Source organism: Taudactylus pleione, unplaced genomic scaffold (assembly GCF_031769625.1).
Source record: "Taudactylus pleione unplaced genomic scaffold, aTauple2 ptg000074l, whole genome shotgun sequence".
Classification (NCBI taxonomy): domain Eukaryota; kingdom Metazoa; phylum Chordata; class Amphibia; order Anura; family Myobatrachidae; genus Taudactylus; species Taudactylus pleione.
The window spans coordinates 129,699-142,592 of NW_028284476.1; the positions used below are offsets into that span (position 1 = coordinate 129,699).

The following is a 12,894-nucleotide window of genomic DNA, read 5'->3' on the forward strand; positions in this document are numbered from 1 at the left end:
GGGTATGTGAAGGAGCCTGTCTCTAGTGGTGAGTGGTAATTGGGTATGTGTAGGAGCCTGTCTCTAGTGGTGAGTGGTACCTGGGTATGTGTAGGAGCCTGTCTCTAGTGGTGAGTGGTACTTGGGTATGTGAAGGAGCCTGTCTCTAGTGGTGAGTGGTACCTGGGTATGTGAAGGAGCCTGTCTCTAGTGGTGAGTGGTACCTGGGTATGTGTAGGAGCCTGTCTCTAGTGGTGAGTGGTACCTGGGTATGTGTAGGAGCCTGTCTCTAGTGGTGAGTGGTACCTGGGTATGTGTAGGAGCCTGTCTCTAGTGGTGAGTGGTACCTGGGTATGAGTAGGAGCCTGTCTCTATTAGTGAGTGGTATGTGGGAATGTGGAGGAGTCTGCCTCCAGTGGAAAAAAGTATAGAGGTAAGTGGCGAAGCCTGCCTCCAGTGGTGGGTGGTATCTGGGTATGTGGAGGAGCCTACTGCCTCAGTGATAAGGTGTACCTTGGTTATGTTGCCCCATAGTCAGTGGAGGAACTAGAGAGTGGTGGGCCCAGGTGCAAGAATATGCTTTGGGCCCCCCCCCCCGCCCATTCCTGACACCCCGCACCCCAACATTTTTTCACCAAACCTCACCCCCCCAGTAATTAAATCCAGTGTCTGTCCTGCTGCCCAGACTCCACCACCCCTCACTGCCCCCCCAGTCATTAAATCCAGTCTGTCCATCTCCAGTGTGTCAGCCTCATACTCTCCCCCAGCCCCAGCCTGTCAGCCTCATTCTCTCCCCCAGCCCCAGCGTGTCAGCCTCATTCTCCCCCCCAGTCCCAGCCTGTCAGCCTCATTCCCCCCACCCAACCCCAGCATGTCAGCCTCATTCTCTTCCCCAGCCCCAGCATGTGTCCCAGAACCAGCATGTCAGCCTCATTCCCCCCACCCAACCCCAGTGTGTCAGCCTCATTCTCCCCCCCAACCCCAGTGTGTCAGCCTCATTCTCCCCCCCAGCCCCAGCCTGTTAGCCTCATTCCCCCCTCCAGCCTGTCAGCCTCATTCTCCCCCCCCAGCCCCAGCGTGTGTCTGCCTCGTTTTCCCCCCCAGCCCCAGCGTACCCCAGCATCAGCCTCTTTCACCCCCAGCCTCAGTGTGTGTCTCAGCCCCAGCGTGTGTCCCAGGCCCAATGTGTGTCCCAGCCTTGCCCCCCACCCCATACCACCGCAGCCACTTACCTTGTTTCCTTGGCTGCTTCTTCCTCACTGCTCCTCTCAATCCGCAGCTTCTCTCGATCCTCTCCCTCCAGCAGCCCGGCCCCTAATTATGACACAGCGCGTGTGACATCATGGCGTCACGCGTGTCGTGTCATAACAAGGGGCCGGGCCGACCGAAGCGGGTGTCTGTCATGTTGGAGCCGGAGTGGCCTGAGCGGGCCCGCTCCGGCTCCAACCATTTACTTAATGGAGACCGGGTCAGCAGGCAGCGGTGCTGTCGGATGCAGGTGGCCATGAGCCCCTGCACCACAGTGGGACCCGGTGCAAGGCACCGGCTGCACCGCCGCTAGTTCCGCCCCTGCCCATAGTGATAAGGGCTACAGGTGTATATGGATACCTCTTAGCAGTAAGGGGTACCTGCCTGGGTATGTTGCTGAGCCTGCCTCCATTACTCACTCCCCCTCCCTTACACCAGCAGCAACACCCCCTCCTTTACCAACACCCGAGCAGCACACTCCCCTCCCTTCCCAACACCACACCCCCCCTTACCAACACCCCAGCAGCACATTCCCCTCCCTTCCCAACACCACCCCCCCCTTTACCAACACCCCAGCAGCACATTCCCCCCTTACCAACACCCCAGGACCAGCAGCACACTCCCTCTCCCTTACCAACACCCCAGCAGCACACTCCCCTCCCTTACCAAGACCTCAGCAGCACACTCCCCCCCTTACCAACACCCCAGCATCAGCAGTACACTCCACCCCTCCCTTACCAACACCCCAGCAGCACACGCCCCCCCTTACTAACACCAGCATCACTTATAACAGTACACTTGTTTGAAAAAAATCCTTCACTGATGCTGGTCTTCCAGTCCGAGTTGGCTCGGGCGCTGAGAGCAGAGCTCAAGGCGGCGGAGCTTCTCAGGCTAATGGGGGGTATCCACTTAGCGATATACAAACAAGAGCACAATTGCGACATTGCAATCATGCTGTCGTTTGTATAGCTAGTGATGTGCTTAGACTGAATCTTCACTCGTTCAGTCCCGGCACATCCCTCATCCCCGCACATGCTGAACCTGACGAGATCGTCGGGTTGACCTGCATGTACGGGTGATGTCGGATGCCGGAAGCGACCCGCGGGCACGCGCATCGCGGGTCGCTTCCGTCCAAAACATGCCCGATGCATGCCCGATTTGCAAGCGATTGCACGATAACAACATCGTTATCGTGCAATCGCTTGTTTAAATCGCTAAGTGGATACCCCCCATAAGCCTCAGAGACTCCGAGTATACTGCTGCTGCTGAAGCTGCTATATAAATCCGGCTGCCAGTAACAACAGCTGCCCGGCAGCCAGCAATTATAATGAAAAAAAAAAATTGAAAATGACCGGGGGACTCAGTGGCGCCCTTTAGAGGTTGGCACTCCGGGCATCAGCCCTGTCAGCCCGCCCCTAGAACCATCCTTGCCTGTAGTAACACATTACTCTCACTCACACCTTTAGCAACTTATTCTCCTCCCTCATCTCTGTAATAACACATTACCCCTGCTCACCCATGTAATAGTAACACATTCCCTTCCCTCACCTGTGTTGTAACAGAGGGCCTGATTCAGACCCGCTCGCGAACACTGAGCGATCGCAAGCGGGTCGATGGTGCCCTAATACGCATGCACACGACGGAGGGAGCTATGGGTCTCACACCAAAGGGGGCGTGCTGTCGATGGTGATTGACAGCACGCCTTCTTTGGTGGGCGTGCTGGTGGCGTTGCTGCCCAGACGGAGGCGTTCCCATGGGAACACCTTCCATCTGGAGCCGGCCCCACTGACATCACGAGTGATGTCAGTGGGAGTGCTCTTGGCTCTGATAGAGCCGAAAGCACTCCAGGGATTGCGGCAACGAGACCCTACCACAAGGATCACGTCGCAAGCCCGATGGTCGCGATGGTCTTGACCATCGTGACCATCTTTTTGGCCATTCGCATAAGCTGTGGATTGTCCGGAGGCCGCTTGTCAGGAGGCCAATCCATTTTTAGGTAGGAGGGCCCCGATTCAGAACGAGCGCTCTGGTCCGAGCGTCCGGCTCTGAATCAGGCCCAGATTCCGTTCCATCAACCTGTAGTAAATACATTTGACATTCTCTTCCCTCATCTGTGTAGTAACACATTCCCCTCCCACACCTGTGTAGCAACACATTCCCCTCCCTCACCTGTGTAGCAACACATTCCCCTCCCTCGCCGGTGTAGTAACACATTCCCCTCCCTCACCTGTGTAGTAACACATTCCCTTCCCTCACCTGTTTAATAACACACCGCTCACTGCTGTTGTAACACATTTTCCTCTTACCTCTGTAGTAACATATTCCTTCCCTCAGACCTGTCTAGTAACACATTTTCCTCTCTCACATCTGTAGTAACACATTTCCTTCCCTCACTATACAAATAAGGGAGCCACACCAACTGCCGGTGATGTTTGGCAGCACTTTGGGTGACAGTTGGTGATTGAATAAAGAACTGTGCTACAGCCACAATGAGACAGTCAGGACAATGGACAGGGGAGGAAACATTTTATCCCCTTTCACCTCCTTAGGAGTCGAATTTCAAAAAATCCCTTCTTAGTGGGTACAGTATCTACATAATGGAAGACATATACTCCCCGATCTTCATGTTTCTAGTTCCAGGGGTTGGGGCTGGGTGCTGATGAGTCAGTGAGTCAGTCAGTTAGTCAGGACATTTGATTTTATATATAGAGATGTATTGCAAGTCAATCCATAATTTACTGCTACTCAATAACACTGAAATGAAGAATAAACTAAAAAGAAACACATCACGCACTCCACACTTTCATTTTCTTTTTAGTAAAAGCTAAATAGATCCATTAGCCTGAAATAGATGCTGCTATCCCTGAAGCTTACATGGAACTTCTCGCTGATATGTTATGTGAGTGGTTCTCGAATGGGTGGGGTCACGTAGGGCAGGCGATGTGCTCATTTTCTGTGTTGGCACAGCTCCTTGAGAGCTCTCAGCTCCAGCCTTGGAACCCAGCTCAAGAGGCACTTTGATCTTCATGAAGCATCTTTTACTGTGCTGAACGTACTGGAGAGAACAGAGAGCTCCCATTAGCAACTCCTTATTGAAAGAGGCTGGAGCAGTGGGAAGCCTGGCTGTTCTTCACAAGATCCCTCAGCTTCACAAAAAATATATAACGTTGGGATCTCAGTGTGAACCTTTGCTTAGCCATTGATGGGATCCTGTTGTATTTATACAAACCCTTTTGTTTTTACCAATACAGTATACACTGAAACCATTGTTAATTTGTGTTATACCTTCCTCTTATAATGCAAAAGACATCACAGCTTTGTGCCAATCTTGAGTTGCACGTACACATTCAGGCACATATCAGTCAACTAGAGATAAAGGGGCTGTTGGACTTACACCAGTTTACATAGCGTAAAGTAAGGAAATTGATTCTGCGCATTCATAGATAATGTTCTGCAGACTGACTGCATCTGCATATTTACTCGCTTGTGACTGAAGAGGGAGGATTGGAGAGGAAAGGGTGCGGGGATGCCACTAGAGGGGAGCTGTCGGCACCCACCATGGGATGGGTGCAAGAGATAAAGGGGCTGTTGGACTTACACCAGTTTACATAGCGTAAAGTAAGGAAATTGATTCTGCGCATTCATAGATAATGTTCTGCAGACTGACTGCATCTGCATATTTACTCGCTTGTGACTGAAGAGGGAGGATTGGAGAGGAAAGGGTGCGGGGATGCCACTAGAGGGGAGCTGTCGGAACCCACCATGGGATGGGTGCAAGTACAGATACTACTGATGACAGATGTGACTGTAGATATAGAAACAGTGGGATAGGCTTCCACATGCTGACGTATTGGCATTTTTGGGCTGATATTTGCATCAGCATAATAATGTAAGCAGCCTGCCTCATCTGTATAGAAATATAACCACTGATGTTTCCGACTCAGAATCTGGCCCTTTTTATTCAAATGCCTTTCTCCTTCTTTTTGTATGACCTTTTGTAGTACTCATTAAAATGCTGTTAGTCACTCGAATGCTCCATGTGTTGTGGTCACTAGGATGTTCTGTGTATTATATGGTTGTCACTGATGTTCTGTGTATTATATCGTGATCACAGTTGTTCTCTGTATTATATGGTCATCACTGATGCTCTCTGTTTTATATAGTGGTCACTGATGCTCTCTGTATTATATATGTCAGTCACTGATGCTGTCTGTATTATATGATGGTCACTGATGCTCTCATATTGTGGTCACTGATACTCTCTGTATTAAATGTCAGTTGCTGATGCTCTCTGTATTATATTGTGGTCACTGATACTCTGTATTATACTGTATGTCAGTCACTGATGCTTGCGGTATTATATGGCAGTCACTGATGCCCTTTGTATTGTATGGCGGTCACTAATGCTCTCTGCATTATATGGTGGTCATGGGATGCTCTATGTATTATGTGACAGTTACTGTGATATCTGTATTATATGGTGGTCACTGTGATGTTCTCTGCATTATACTGTGGTCATGAGATGCTCTTTGTAGTATATGACTGTCGCTGATGTTTTCTGCAGTATATGGCAGTCACTGCGATGCTATCTTTATTGTATGGTGGTCACTTTGATGTCCTCTGTAGTATATAGTGGGCACTTTGATGCTCTCTGTATATTATGGCAATGTTGATGCCTTATTCAAGCAAGCAGGTACAGATGCACACAGAGCCGCATGTATGCTTGTCAAAGCCGTATCAATTGTGTGTGCCTGATATCTGGAGCACGATGATGATGATGATGGTGGTTACCAGCACTAGGTAGCCACTTCTGATTGGCTGATTGCAGATTCATCATTGATACTGGTTATTTACATACATGGGAGGGAGCGTTATACCTGCTGTATTTGAAGGGTTTTATGTACATTTTATTGAAATAGCCTATGCGTATTTCACTAGAAATAATATTGTGTGTCAGATGTATGTCTAACATAAACCTGGCGCATAGGCTACTAGGGCATGCTAACACACACCTTGCCAGTTTTGCAAGTGCTTTCATTGGCACCAAGATCGTATATAAGATGTAGGGTTACTCCATACAGTAGGTGTATATTTTCAGTGTGATACTGCCTCAGTTATTCTGCTGCTGTGGACATAGAGTAAGGGTTTACCCAGTGGAGCTTCCCCTGCTCAGCACTTACATAGACGATGTTTATAGTGGTGGAGAGGGCGGGCACTGCCCAGTAGGCATGACAAGCCCTTAGGGACTGATGCCTTATTACAGAAGGGGATGATCATAGACAAACAGTGAGGCCGAGTAAGCATTTGATTTGCAAATGGTATTGTGGCCCACTTTAAAGTATTTGGGCCCTACCTAGTTTAACCTGTGGAGGCTCCAGAGGTGAGGCTGCAGCACAGTCCAAAATTCAAATAGGGGAGTCACACCACCTGCCAGTGAGTCTCGGCCAGTGATGTTTGGCAGGGATGTATCTAGGGGTCCGAGTGCCCCTGGCAAAATAAGGGACTGGCGCTCCCCCTTAATTTAGCCTGACCCTCCCCTCACTATTGATTCCTCCTTCCACTTCCACTCCTGGCTCCTCCCATGTCCAGGCAGTGACCTCACATCCTTTGTGTATCCATTCCTGTCTCCATTCATCATTTATCTTTTTGCTTCTATCCTTTTTTCCCCCTTTCATTTAAAATTTTCCCTCTCTTCTCCCTTCTTATTATGCTCCGTCCTTAGCACTTCCCCTTCCCCTTCCCCAGCAGCTCCATAAGGCAGCTCTTCTTCGTCCTCTTGCCTCCCCCCTTGTCTTCTGCGCTATTGTGTCCCCGGGTCACGCATGTCTTCACCTCCGGCGGCACTTTCTTACAGTACACCTCCAACCTGTGAGGCGGCCCCTTTACCGGCCACCAGGATCAAACTCCCTGGCCGGGACTGTGGGGTCTGCGGTTCCTGACAGCTCCCTTCTGAGTGCGCTGATGCCGCCGGGTCGCATCGTATGTTATTTTGCATATTACAAAACATTTGTCGACACTTCCATGCATCAGTGGTATATTATGCCTCAGTGGTATTATCATACAGTTTATATTCCTTTTAAATAATTATACACATGGCCCTAGCTGTTACTCCTCCCTCTTACCTGTATTTCTGGTACCTTTTAGAAAGACCCTGATTCTTCCATCCAATGTCTCCACTGTTTTCCCCTGTTGTTCGAAACTAGTCCCCTTCTAGAACATTTGCGGCTGATGACTACATCCATTACTTTCATCTACTTCTTACTCCCCACTAGGGCACCTAACACTTGGTTGCTTAAGCTCTGCTGCTTATGTGGTTGTTATGGTCGCTAATGTAGCAATATATATTATCCATGCCCTCGTCCTGCATTGTATTGTATTGTACTGTAAGTTTTTAGTCACGTATTTGTCTATATATATTGTAAGGCGCTGTGGAACACTTGTGGCGCCATATAAATAAATGATAATAATTATAATAATAATCCCTCCTGCTATGGCCCCTTCACTTAAGGGCCGGTTCCGAATTCAAATCAGTGCGGGGATTCGGTAGGAGGAGCTAGCCTATGATGTGGATGTTGACAGTCCCTGCTCGGCCGCTGTGGCACAACCTGACTATGATACTATGTGGCCGGCTGGCAGCAGGCGCAGCTCATGCTCGCCTCCCTTCACGGAGTTGCACTGCTGTAGCAGAGCAGTGCAGCATCAGTATTGAGTAAAGAAATACAGACTGACATCCTGACACACCATGGTGGCTGCATGGGGGGCGATTGCCCTGGTTGTCCTCTTCCCTGGATCCACTACTGCCTCCTGCTAAATCAGCCAGGCGACTGTGCCGACTCTATTACACTGTAGCCTCTCACAGACTCGCCGTCCTCTCTGCATTCCCTTCTCCCCGCCGGTCCTGTCAGCCTTAACAGCCGTCCTGGCCAAGGGGTAGATACACCCCTGATGTTTGGCAACATTTGGAGTGGCAGTTGGTGTGGCTCCCCTATTTGAATTTTGGACTGTGCTGCAGCCTCACATCTGGAGCCTGCACTGGCCACGCACCTTCACTTCTAATCTTGCAAAATATAATAGGTGCTACTCAATATCTTGGATGAACAAGCTGTATTTATCAAGTTCAGCACTTATGTTAAGTGTCATACCCCTATCTTCTAGACTTACCTTCTGAGTGTGATTAGGAATTTGCTCGTTAGAAGTCCTCAGTGATGCTTTGAGTTTTGGACTCTTCTCCTCATCAGATAAACCTTCCTTGTCACTGAAGTTACTGGCGAGTTCTCCTATCTTTCTCTTCAGCGTTTCCTCCTCCAAGTCCGCGTCTGTGTGCACCGCATGGCCTGCGGACTGAGAGATTGGACAGTGTCAGCTTATAACGCTAGGCCTGTCTTCTCCTGTACATGGCAGCTGGCTGATGGTACCTCATCTGAATGCACCGACATTCTCTCCTCTAGGCGGTTTAGCATGCGTTCAATGGCGGACATGCGTTTATTGAGATCAGACATCTGTGAAATAAGAAAGAGAAGCAGATAGAATAGACCCCATCACCAGCAGAGATTATTTCCACCACCTGCCAGGATTTGGTTACAATTTAGGTCAGAGAAAGATGATTTAGGGGGGTATTTAACAATAACAAAATTGTGCCCGGTTAAATATTGCATGTAGTGGCGATAATAAGTGATCTGGGTACGGACCAGGTGAACGTATATGTCAGTACTGCCTAGCAGGAAGGGACCCGGAGGATACCGCTCCACAAAATATGTGATGTGTACAGTAGCTCATAGGCTACCATGAGATAACTCCACTAGAAGATGGCTCTAGAAATTTGTGGGGGCTGCTTGTGCAATCGAAAATGGAGGGTCCGATATCTCTGATATCTTCTGTGGTCCCCTGCACAACTTTCTGGGAATGTTTACTATTTGTGGCTATTCCGTGTGTGTGTGTGTTTGTGTGGTGGATGTGGGGGTTGGGGGTTCCCGCAAAATAATTTTGTTAAATATGCCCCTTATTAACAAGATACCAATTTCTATGGAAAGCAGATTGTTTCATCACCACCACTAGAGGGCAAAATGTCAACAAGCAGAGAAGACTTCAAGCCACCTGCACAAATCTTCCACTATGAAGCATAAATTACAGCACAACTTGCAGCAAATATACCCTTTTTTTTTTTTATACATGGAGCGTATCACCCAGAGGTGTAACTAATATACCATTCCGCAACATTCTCATCATTCATGCTATAGCTGATGCAGCCCTGCAACAACTTGTACTTGGAGGACATTATTGCAATGTACTTTCTCTAGTAGACAATAAGCCTGATTCAAAAGTGGTGGCTGTTGCATCTGCTTTTTGAGTCTGTTGCCAGAATTCTGGCTGCGAAAAAATATGCAAATGCAGGTATCAGCCCTTCTCCTGGCGCACTGGCCTGCGTCTGAATGTGCAAACTCTGAGACGCCCACTTGTACTGTACTTAAGGTCTGATTCGGCAGCGGACACAAATGCAATCGCCCACAGATCGCAGTTGCTAAAATATGCTAATGCTTGCCAAAGCACAGTCGACATAAAAACGCCCACTGCCGCCTTCACATATCCATCCAATGTCGCTCTTTTGTGTAAACATCGGTACCATTGCCGCACATCGGTTACTCACGCAGCATTTACAGCAGGTCTGACCAGCCGCAGGCACTGCAAGTCTCCTCGCATACAGAGAGCTCTCATGCTGTGTATGCAATCGCAGTGGCTATTTTATGCACACCCATGAAACGGCGTTCAAATAGACAGACACACCTGCATTTTTCCAACCACCCCCCTCCTCCATCACCACCCCCAAACCCTGGCAGCCTATCACTCAGTTTGCAATGGAATCCTCTGTGCGTCCGTAATTGCAATGCGATCGCTGCGCATGTGCAGTGCGGATTTTATGCCTGTGCAATGGTAGACTATTGCTCAATCTGCGTCCGTAATTGCCATTGCGTACGCTGCTGAAACAGGCCCTTAGAACGGTGGTTTCTCTGCCAAGTTTAACTGTTAGGAGCTAGATGTGCCCCATTTAAATTACAGGAGGAGACCTGATCAGCATAAGCTCAAAGATGGTATAAAGTATAAACATTAAGGGGTAAATTTACTAAATTATGAGTTTTTAGAAGTGAGTTTTAGAAGTGATGTTGCCCTTAGCAACCAATCGGAGTCTAGCTATTATCTTCTAGAAGGTGCTAGTTAAATGTTAAGTAGAATCTGTTTGGTTACTATGGGCAACATCAGTTCTAAAACTCACTTCTAAATCTCACTTTAGTAAATTTATCCCTAAGGCCGGGATGTACTAAGGTTGCAGTGACCATTCCGCCAGTCACCGCAACCTTACTATTCGCATATGTACTAACATATGCGATTAGTTTCGCAAAGGACAGCTCTTGCGATAACAGCTGCCCTTTGTGAAGCAGCCAATGCCGGGTAACAGGACCCAGCCCCTCCAAGCCCTGGGAGCTTCCTGCTGGTCATCTGTGCAGGAAACCCCGGGCTTCTCCTCCTCCTCCCTGCACCCGGAAGAAGTTTAGGAGGAGGAGGCGGAGGACCCAGCAGGAGCGCGGGCCGGCGGCCATGGAGAGCAGGTGAGTGGGGGCCAGCGCTGGGCGACAGCAGGGCAGCAAGGCGGCGGTGAAGCGTTGGGTGCGTGGTGCGGTAAGAATCCCATAGGCTTCTATAGGGTAACGCCAGGTTTTTCTGGCATTACCCTCTGCACGAATAATAGTGCGGCCGGGGCTTAGTACATATGGAAATGCGGTAAAAACCCAGTTTTCGGGGTTTTTACAGCATTTTTCCTGTAGTACATCCCGGCCTAAGTCCTTTATCACTGTGTGTTGCACAGCCCAGGGATATACTAAATTTTGGCTTGTTTTTTTTTTACCACCGTATCATTGTTATCAATAAAAGCTACATTTGAATCTTATTTAAAAGTTTCAACCCTAACACAATCTTCTGTGTGACCACCAGATGGCAGTGTAAGTCACTCTCTTTAATGCCGTTTCCATCCTGGTTGAGTCTAATGATTTTTATGTTTGGATGACGCCTGTAACTGTTACAGGCATCATCAGTGAATGTGACAGTGTAACATTCACAATAAGCAGAATCTAACAGAAGTTGTTGTGTTAAAGCTTAATCATCAGGATGAGCTTGAAGGCCTGCTCAACTTATAAGTCAGAAATTGACTGTCACATAATTGTCATAAGAAGGACTAATATAATTTTACCTGTTATCACAATCAGTGGCGGCTCCAGAGGTGCGGCTGCAGCACAGCCCAAAATCCAAATAGGGGAGCCACACCAACTGCCACTCCAAACATTGCCGGCCAGGGCTCACTGGCAGTTGGGGTGGCTCCCCTATTTGAAATTTTTTGTTCTGCGCTGCCACCACTGATCACAATTATTTGGTGCACAGGGTGATTGCAGACGTGGTGTGGTATCTGTGGCAGCTGGCAGTTGGGTGCATAATCTGCAATATATGGCTGGCAATTAAAGGGTTTCTGTTAAACTAGAGGCTGGCAGTTGGGGGGATATCAGTGCAACGGGCACACAGTTAACATGACAAAAATTGCATCCCCATTTATTACATACATGGACAGCACTGATTTACATGACTAATGGCACGTCAAACTGCGGTGCTGTTCCAATACATTTTCTGTAAGGTGCCAAACCTTCATTAACACACCATAACAAGATTCACTACACAAACAAAACCTTGTTACTTTATTTTAGTGAATGTTTCATACCATAAGCAATGTTAGTACATAACCCTCACTAGCTCGGATAATGAGGCACCCGAGGTGTGTCGAGCATCATTTGTAGGTGGGTGTGGTTATGTAAAGTAGTTAATGTGTCTTTTTTTGTTTAATTTCTATCAAATATCCTTTCAGTGTGTAGCAGAGCAGATCATACCTAAGACTGGGTACTTACTTGAACGATATCGGCACAATATGTCGTTTCCAGGCAAATTGGAATGACATATCGTGTGGATCGCACAGTGTGGACCCACAATTGCAATATATCAGCCGGCAAATCGGCCAGGACACATTGTTCTGATGTGTACCCGGCCCTACAATGACCTGCCTTTCTCCTACCCGGCAATTCACCTCCACTCTCCTACCAAGCCATATTTGAAACAAAAATATCCCCACTGAAAACCCCCCCATTGCCACATGTAGCTCACACAGGTACCACCCCCCACATTTACATACACTAAGAAAGCAGTCGTGCAATCGAGATGTAGTCAGCATGTCGGCAATCACAGTGATAGTCAAAAGGTCGACAGCATTATGCAGAAATGTCATAATGTTGACACAACATGTTGACAATTCCCAAATGTTGACACAATCAAAATGTCAACAAGAGATATTTTAGTATATCTAGTAAATAGTATATCTATTTTAGTATATGACTCCCCCTGACGAAGTCCTGGGGTAACTAAACGCGTCTGGCTTGGCCGGAGTGACGTAAGCGGAACTGACGGCACCGACAACAAGGCTTGGACCACTGGAAGTATTGAGAATGCCTGGACTTATTAAGAGGAGAAGCAGCGAGCCGTGTGATCCCATGTACCGGAGCCTAGATGACTATGTGGACAAGTGTTACCTTATGTGAGTCTTGATATTGCATAGTAAAAGTAGTTTATTATATACTT

The 12,894-nt window shown here is 48.2% G+C and overlaps 1 protein-coding gene across 7 annotated transcripts in view; it reads right to left on the reverse strand.

Moving 5' to 3' along the window:
• MLPH (melanophilin) overlaps positions 1-12,894 on the reverse strand; it is a 91,489-nt gene that overhangs the window by 29,916 nt on the left and 48,679 nt on the right. For 5 of the 7 annotated variants that reach the window (XM_088467740.1, XM_088467743.1, XM_088467742.1 and 2 more), the window contains exons 10-11: positions 8,643-8,726; positions 8,389-8,568 (exon numbers count right to left, since the gene is read on the reverse strand). In XM_088467740.1, the coding sequence (XP_088323866.1) occupies positions 8,389-8,568; positions 8,643-8,726 (264 nt within the window). The remainder of the gene's footprint in view (positions 1-8,388; positions 8,569-8,642; positions 8,727-12,894) is intronic. The other 2 variants (XM_088467744.1, XM_088467741.1) reach the window with 1 other exon arrangement.